The following is an 8,858-nucleotide window of genomic DNA, read 5'->3' on the forward strand; positions in this document are numbered from 1 at the left end:
CTTTTACGGGCCAGCCCATGTATTCGGGCTCTGTTCTGTGCGCATTTCGGCCCGAACACCCGTAAAACCGCCGGAAAAATTCAGTTTCGGCGGATTTACGGGCTCTCTGTTAAAGATGTTTTAAGGAAACTTTCTTCTATACAAAAAAAAGCTACTTATAACGACAGGCACGTTTGGAACCTGGGTACGCGCGTACCCAGTTTTCTAAAAAATGAAAAAATGATATTTAAAAGTTTCAAAAAAATGTGAAGTAAAATTTTGCATGTACATATTATGTTGATACTTACTCGTGTGCGTTTTCACGAAAAAATATCATTGTATGTGGCCTACACAAAAATGACAAAATGCCCTAATGACAATAGTGAATAGGAATTTGTACTATTCACAGATCCGAAAATTGCATTTTATTATTTTTGTGTAGGCCACATACAATATTATTTCTTCATGAAAACGCACACGGGTAGGTATCAACATAATATGAACATGCAAAATTTTACTTCACATTTTTTTGAAACTTTTAAATAGCATTTTTTTGAATTTTTCATAACTGGGTGCGCGCGTATCCAGATTCCGTTTGGCATTTTCGCTACTTATAACTACTATATTAAAGGTGAACAAACATCTTTTTTCACACAATTTTGAATGGAAAATGATTCATCTCCCCGGGGGGATTAGGCGCGTCTCAGCCTCCTGGTGCCTAGCCGCACGATGAGGTCCATCCTACGGCTTGCACACGCCTGCCTTTTTCTCTGCGTGGTCGCACGTGATGGGTCCCACCCACGTTCTTATCTCTTCCGATCCCCAACCTCCACCTTCTTTTCTTCCGCCGCATATATGTGGATGTGGATGCTGGCGTGGCCTCGCCGGAGAGGATCCTCTCCTGCTCCTTCGCTGCCTCGACACCGGGAGCTCGGCCGCCTTGACGCCGGGAGCAGCTTGCCCGCCTCGACGCCGGGAGCTCGGCCACCTTGATCCCGGGAGCTCGCCCACGGCCCGCCTCGACGCCGGGAGCTCGACCGCCGTGACGCCAGGAGCTCGGCCGCCTTGACGCTGCGAGCTCGCACGTCTCACCGACGGGAGCTCGGCCGCCTTGACCCCGCGAGCTCGGCCGCCTTGACGCCGCGAGCTCGCACGTCTCACCGACGGGAGCTCGCCCCCATGGCCTGCTCCGTCGCTACGTCAAGCTCCGCCTCCTCTGTGGTCGCCCTCTTCGCCGACCTTCTCCCCTGCAGCCCACTACGATGGCCGGCGTTGCTCGCGCGCCGTGGGCGTAGGTGCTGCCCTGCGAGGGCGCCGTTGCTGCCTCCCGTCGGCGGAGGTGCTGCCTACCGTGGGCACCCTTGCTACCGGCGGTCGACGACGCTGCTGTGTAACCCAATTTGGGATGCTACTAGTGGCTTTCACTGGTGCTACCAGCCGAGGGTGTCAATGCTACAGGCGGTCGCCGCCGATGCTACCAGTGTCGCCTCCATCTCGCGCTCCTCTGCTTCATTAGGAGGTTTGCTGCCTTAGGCCTGCGGCGTTGCTACCTGCGAAGGCCTGCTATTTAAGGTGTACGACATTGCTATCGGTGGAGGGTGGATTTTTTGCTACCATAGGCACAGGGTGTTGGTACTAGCGGCTTCTGGCGTTTCTGTTCTAGACGGACGGAGTTGCTGCAACCTCGAACGGCTCTATTGCCAGCTGCAGGGCGAGGTTTCCGTTGATGTCTTAGAGGATTTGCAACATATGAATAAAAAAATTTGCTACAATTTATTTGCGATTTTGCTACATCTGCGTAAGATGTTTGCTACGGGGTCTCCGACGAGGTCTCCGGCGAGACTCCGGCGATCTTAGACTTTTTCTTTTGATTCATGGACGAACCGTTTTTTGCTTCAGCATTTGCTGCCGGGGGTGATTTTTTGCTACCGGAGATGTTTTTTTGCTACATGCAAATCTAACCGTCAAAATGGTTGATCCGACGGCTGGGGACCCGGGGGCTGGGGAATCAGATCCCCCGGGGGACGCCCAGCAGTTTCCATTTTGAATTACTTTTTTGATTAACTTTGAGCTAACACGTATGTTCCGTGCTGGTTTATTACTGTGTGTTTTTTCCGTGTACAGATTTGGTCCTCTCTAATAGATTTAGGCAGGTTCAGATTTCATTTGATTGTATATTGGTCCTCTGGTGGTGGATGCTCTGGGAATTGCCGGTGTGGCCATAGCTTTGTTCATCCTGGGATAGTGGTGGGCCATGGTGGGTAGGCGTTTGATGAATTGTCGGGTCTTCGTGTCGATCTCTGCATTCTTTTGCTCTGGTCCTGAAGGCACCGCTTTGATCATTTATTTTGCACTTGCTCTCTCTCTCTCTCTGGATAAATCCCTTTTCAGATTTCCTCTCCTCTCTCTATTCATCATCTTCCTCACCGGCCAGGCCAAGGTCCTCCAGACCCCCCTCCACCAGCCCCGCCCTGCCGGAGCTCATCTTGCCCGATCCCCCACTCCTCCTCCATCCTCCAGCTCCCGTATGAGCTCCTCTGTACCCGCCGATGGCACATATCAGCCACAGGTCACGCATGTCCCCGATCCACTGCCTCCCTCGCCGTCCTTCGTCTGCTCCCGCTCGCCGGCCGTCATCTTTCTGGCACGTCCACGCGGCTGCTGCACCTTCAGGCACGCCGCCGCCGACACAAGGAGGAGGCCTCCCCGTTGCTCTCCCTGGACGGCATCGACCATGCTGCAGGGACGACGTGTTGCTGCTGCTACTCACCGACGCTCAGCCTCCACCGCAGCATGTCAGTGAGCACTCTGGCTGCTGCCGGTTCCCCTCCAAGCACGAGGCGTGGCGCTTGCGCGGAGACAAGGCCGATGATTAAGATTCTAACATTTGACAGATCAACGTTGGAGCTGCAGGTTAGGTTCAGGACCTGGTACTAGCAGATGGACGGCAGGGCAAGGATGAGCGGCGGTGGGTTCAGGTGGAGAACGTTCTGGATGGGCGACGTCATGAGTTTCCGACTCGAAAAGAATCATGGAACGGCCGGCGCCATCGACCGCGGCCAAATCAGCGTGCAGGTTCTGGTTCATGCAGTTGCAATGCAAAACATAATAGCATAAATTCTCTTTAATTTATGCACACTACAAAACATAAGTAAAGTTAATAGTTATTCACTGGATTTTAGCCTGTATTTTAACATGACTAATGCAATACATTTAGGTTTCTACTAATTTTGTTTGAACCTTGTGAGTTCAATCTTATATGGTTTGTGAAACTAAGGCTAGATTTGCTCTGCTCTGCTGTTTTTTGCTTTTGATAATGCCTTTTTCTTTATCTCTGGAATGAGTAGTTGCGAGCCATGTGGAATCAACCGGTGCCATCTTCGATTTTGTAGCAGATTTTCCATTCTCAAGTTTTTTTTTTTGGAGAAAGCTATCTACCTGTTAATACATGCCATAATGAACATGGAAAATAAAATAGAAGAAGCCATTAGTCATGTTGTATGTTGGTGTCACACACACTCTAATTATATATCAGTTGTATGTCCATATTCTTGCTGCTTTTTTGTCACATTTAACCATTGCAAATCCCTGTGCCTAGATCTGTATGTGAACTGTTTGATATTTGTTTTCATTCATATTCGCATATCTAGCTTTCACCAGATGTTCCTTATGTACATACTCTCACATATTTCTATTTGTTTGTAAATGAAGTGCCATATACTGAATATTTGGTACTTCAAACAAATTTTAAAAGCACGAGCCATCGAGAACTCCCAAATATTCCTCCTCATTGTTTAACTGATTATTTAAATTTTCTCAGCCTTCAAATGATATGGTTGCTTGGATGTGTGAAATTCGTCTCGGCAATGGAAATACGGTCATGCATTGGATAAGGTAGCCATTTATTTACCAAAACCTATATTTTCTCATTTACAATTCTGCGCCAGTATTTCATCACCTCAAGAAAAGGATTAAAAATATTTGTGATGGCCAAAAATGATGTGCCAACTATTAAAACTATAAATATTGTATACCAGGAGGTAATGGACTATCTGTAAGAGTATGCACATCAGAGCATATCATGGTTGCAGCCTTGCAGGTACATTCAGTAACTTAGACATGGCTTCAGGTATATCTGTGCTTTGCATTTAGACAATTAAAACATTTCCTCATTCTTTATCCAGTGTTCATCTAATATAGAGGAATTTGGGCAGCTTACATCTCCAACGTTGCACATTTATGTGAACAAACATTTGTATTATGTCTTTTGTCTCATCAATTTTATTGTATGCCACTTCTAAACCATGACACATCTGTTAGTCTGTACACTTCTTTGTTAGTTTTGGGTCAACTTACCAATAAAGTGGCGAGTATTTTCCGTCAACTTACCAATAAACAGCACACCATGCTTTTGGTTATTAGACAAATTGTTCTTACTCTCTATATTAGAAAATAATAATCAGATCATGTTTTAAGCTAAATAATATTTTAGGCTAGGTTATCCTATAGACATATTGTTTTACTGTCCAGGTTGAGTATTTCAAAATAAACATGAAAACGATGCTTTGGGTTAATTGCACATATTGTACTTACTGTCTAGGTTAGGAAAATAAACAACAGACCATGTTTTACGCTAAATCATATTTTATCCTATGATATCCTATAATTAGACATATTGTTTTTACTGTCCAAGTTGAGTAGTCCGTTACCTGGTGCATGTTTCGGAACATTAACATCAGGTCATGTTTCAGGTTAAGTTATTCTATAATCAGACATATTGTTCTTGTTGTCACTGGTAGAAAAATTAAACATTGGATTATGTTTTCGCTTAAGTTATCCTTAAATTGTGCATATTTATTTTGCTGTCCAAGTTGAATAGTTCGTTACATGGTGCAATTCATTTACCAACTCGCAGCAGGGCATCGGTTATAATTATCCTTGTGCTCTAAACAATTTCTTATTTGTTTTTCTGCTCTCCTTTCAGGTCCTGCCTTGCAGGTTCCTATCTGAAAGACAGTGTTTCGTCAAGAAAGTTAGGCTACGCGCAATCCCTTTGGTTCTTTAATGCTAGCCCCTGGGAGTGGAATCCACAGTATATTGATAATAGGCAAGCAAAGAGAGGAAGATCCAAAACACATGTTGCCTTAGCCTCGCAGGCTTGCAAGCTACTTTTCTGATCCTCGCTGGGAATTAAGTGGATAACAATGACAGATCACCAGAAAATGAATTAGCTCTTTCAACTTTCAGGTTTGGAATTCACCATTGCCACTGAAGTGGCTGCTATTGAAGTTCTACTACCTTCACAGTAAAGTAAGACCCTGCAAAATCATGAAAATGACAGAAATCTGATGAGAATTATTTCAAGGTATATCCCCCCTTTTGCCATATTTTCTTGACACTGGTAATCCATGTTAGAGGTTAATGGTAGTTTTCCCAATGAAGGGGAATTTGCAATGAATGCAAATGCTGGTAAAATTAGGCAGCCAGTATAATTGTATAATTCATGATCAGTTTAAATTTTAACTTGTGTGTTGTTGCCTGTGGAGGTCTATTACTTCTTTTGGCCTCGACCGTCATTTTCTTGACACTGGTAATCCATCATGTTAGAGGTTAATGGTAGTTTTCCCAATGAAGGGGAATTTGCAATGAATCCAAATGCTGGTAAAATTAGGCAGCCAGTGCAAATTGTGTAATTCATGATCAGTTTAAATTTTAACTTGTGTGTTGTTGCCTGTGGAGATCTATTACTTCTTTTGGCCTCGACCGTATCTTCCAAACTTACAGAATTATAAGCTACCATGTGCTCAAAATTTCACAATACTGAGTTTGGTAAGTAGTATTTGTTCTAGAAGAATCATACATATATCAGATGTAAAAATAGAAAGTATTTCGAAACATAAATACATGTACAATCTCTTGAAGTACTCCGGTATGTGAATGATATAATACTGTTGAAAGTGAAATGTGTTAGAGAGGAGCGAATAATTAACTGTGTGGTTCCGATGATCTGTTAATAGAAGAATCCGGATGACACCAGCCAGGGCCCTCGAAAAGCAATCCCTGGATAGAAGACCATTTAGCCACACTATCTGTTGGTCCTGCAGGTACAGCCGACGGCATCATCATTCTCTCCTCTGACAAAGACAACGCTGGCGATACTTCACCGTGCAAGGGGAAGGAATTATCAGAGCACATACCTACTGCCTAGGCAAGGTGGTCTACACTACTGTTCAAATTCAATTTTCTGCATGTGTATTTTGGTCTATCGTCAGTTATGTGGTTAGTGTTCTGCATCCTATTAGTGTCCATCGCTCAACTAGCTATGTAATGGAATCTAAAGTAATATGAGCAGTGATGTTTCCTATTCCATGGATATTAGTGTGTTCACTTATGAATCTATTTGCACGTCAGCTCTCCCCTATTTTTCCGCACATTTCTACTTCGCCATCCGTAATTTAAAATAGAAATATCTTCTATTGTTCAGCTCAGGTTGTCCCCTGTGCCCGATGGGGCCGCTCTAGGTCTTTGGCAAAGATGAGTGGTAACAATTCATTCTTGCAAATAAATTAGTTGTTCAAGCATATGTATGCATACCTGGTGTGCCAGTTTCGCAAAGATCAGTGCTAACGATTCATTCAGGCATAAATTAACCGTTTAAGCATATAAATGTACCTGGCGGTACTCTTCTTCTGATAATGCACGCATGTGTAGGCGGACAACGTTCCCACGAAAACCTTGCTATTTTCTCCTGACCAAGGGATGCAGTGGTATGGATGACCCATATGCGCCTAACAATCCTCGAAAACAACAATAACATCTTCACTGCCAATAAGGCAACCATTGATTGGTTCCTGAGACCAAAATCCATCTGCGCATCCGGGAATGGTGCAACAAGCTCCTCCGCCAAGAAACCAAACCGCAAGAAAGAACAAGAAATATATAATTATCCTTCTGCAATAAAGAATAAGGAATATATTATTATCCTTTCGTTCGATGACAAACACGGTAATGCCAGGCAGTAGATCAGCGTAGAGTTCAGTCCGACTCCCTAATGCGGTCCATCCTCTCTTTACTTTTGTTGTGTTCATCGTTTAGTGTGATTTACATTTCATGTATGTTGTGTTCATGTCTTTCGAGTGCATTTCGGATATGTAAGGAATTGTGTGTAGTACAATAAAACTACTTGCCAAATAACGTATTCATTGTTAGTATTCAATTGCCGTACAAAAACACCATAACACGCATTTAAAGAACCAATCTGAGGTTGGGTGGTTAGGAGAGTGGTTGTACCACCAGCCCACCAGAGCTCAAACCCCAGGTTTGACATCTGTGTGTCTTATAAAGGCAAAATTTTCATTCAGTGGGAGGCAACGTTCCCGTCGACAGCGAGACGCCTGTGGTGACTTCGTCAATTTCAAGATCCAATCCACCGGCTCAGTCTTCCAAAGGTGCTAATAGAGATAGTGTGTGCATGTGTGTTCATAAGGTTGAATGTATGCGCGTGTATGTGAGCGACTATATTTATAATGTGTTTCTGAAAAAACACAATAACATGGTATGTAGAATCAAATAAATCAAGGCCCAGACTACTATTTATGGGCCAAAACAGCGACTACCAATTTAGGCACAATAAAAGCCCGTGAGTATATTAATACTAGGTATACCAGTCTAGCCGGGTTTAGTTTATCCAGCTTATTATACATATTATATTATAATCTAAATGGTGTATTTCATGTTATTTCACCTATTTTCCATCAGTTAGCCACCATACTAGCCCCCATACAGGCGCGGCGTGCCGCCACGCCCATCATTGCTAGTTGAGGGTATAATGCTATCTGTGTTCATTTCCTTATCTGCTTGTAACATTTTGGTCTTCTAAATACTGAATTTTGGGCTTCTAATGCCATCTATATTTATTAGGATGTATCAATAGACATTGGACATTATTACAATCTCAAAGCGTGGAGATGCCTGCCATTGTTTTACTCAAGAAATTTCGACAGACAAATGTTGGGAGAGTTCCATATATCCACAAGCAATGAATGCACATGGAAGCCTCATATCAAAATCTAATCTTCACAAAATTTTCCAACAAACCAAATACAAAATTTACATGGAATTAGAAAATGACAATCATTTTTAATGTTCGCATTTAATTAGAGTTATGCTATTTTCCAGGTGGAGATTTTTGCTATTTGGCTCTCCAAAAGAGAAGTCGAGTTACTTCAAAAAAACCCTAGGTCATAAAATGAGAAAAATAGTTAAAATCCGTATGTTCAGATTTGTTTTCTTGCACTTTGTAGTGCTACACATTGCGACTTCTTTTTACTTAAATGACTGCCAACTTTCCCTATATTAGCTGCTAACACGACCACATCTGCTTTTCGAGTTAGTTGTGCTTGAGTTAGGAAATATTACTTTTTTTAATAACGGGAATATATTAATATCAAGAAATATCAATTGCAACCAATCTCCGCAACAATGCAATACCTTAATGGTAGTACGGATGCACACAACCAGGAAAAAAGAAAATAAAACTTTCGCTTCGGTATTCCAACCCTAGCAGCAACAATACATCCACCACCAAGACAATCCTGAACTCTAGAATCTCCAAAAGTGACGCCTCTAATAAGGGAACAGTGCACAAGCGTCATCGTCAATCGATCAAAAGATTTTAGGTTTTCACCCTCAAGATAGTTTCCACTCTGAAAACAATGTCTTCAACAAGGTCATTGCTAGGAACAACCAATTAAGATCAGACCTTGGATTTTCACCCTGAAAGGTAAGACTCTGAACTTCACTTGTGATGCCTCCCCCACTTGCATACTGCTGCTGCGAAACCCAAAAAACCAAGCAAGTCCCTCAACATCGCAGAGACT

General features: G+C 43.0%; 1 protein-coding gene across 10 annotated transcripts; it reads left to right on the plus strand.

Moving 5' to 3' along the window:
• The first annotated feature begins 2,351 nt into the window (after window positions 1-2,351).
• On the plus strand, window positions 2,352-6,374 carry LOC124685796. Of its 10 annotated transcripts, none has more exons than XR_006997622.1 (5): window positions 2,352-3,054; window positions 3,800-3,873; window positions 4,964-5,086; window positions 5,227-5,344; window positions 5,997-6,374. XR_006997622.1 is itself a non-coding variant. In XM_047219861.1 (4 exons), the coding sequence occupies exons 1-4, from the start codon at window positions 2,920-2,922 to the stop codon at window positions 5,249-5,251; spliced, it is 357 nt and encodes a 118-aa protein (XP_047075817.1). In that variant the 5' UTR covers window positions 2,352-2,919; the 3' UTR covers window positions 5,252-6,374. The 10 variants fall into 10 exon arrangements, 4 of the variants coding, with proteins under 4 accessions (XP_047075817.1, XP_047075804.1, XP_047075797.1 ...); XR_006997621.1 differs by having other exon boundaries at window positions 6,084-6,374; XR_006997626.1 differs by adding an exon at window positions 4,017-4,108 and having other exon boundaries at window positions 4,964-6,374.
• Window positions 6,375-8,858: the final 2,484 nt, after the last annotated feature.

Source organism: Lolium rigidum, chromosome 1 (assembly GCF_022539505.1).
Source record: "Lolium rigidum isolate FL_2022 chromosome 1, APGP_CSIRO_Lrig_0.1, whole genome shotgun sequence".
In the NCBI taxonomy this organism is placed as follows: Eukaryota; Viridiplantae; Streptophyta; class Magnoliopsida; order Poales; family Poaceae; genus Lolium; species Lolium rigidum.

Bases quoted from the DNA above. Each gene is read 5' to 3' on its own strand.
- LOC124685796 (XM_047219834.1), top strand. From the start codon at position 2,920: ATGGACGGCAGGGCAAGGATGAGCGGCGGTGGGTTCAGGTGGAGAACG. The intron at 3,055-3,799 runs GTTCTGGTTCAT...AAATTTTCTCAG, and splicing joins GCGGCCAAATCAGCGTGCAG to CCTTCAAATGATATGGTTGC. The intron at 3,874-4,963 runs GTAGCCATTTAT...CTCTCCTTTCAG, and splicing joins ACGGTCATGCATTGGATAAG to GTCCTGCCTTGCAGGTTCCT.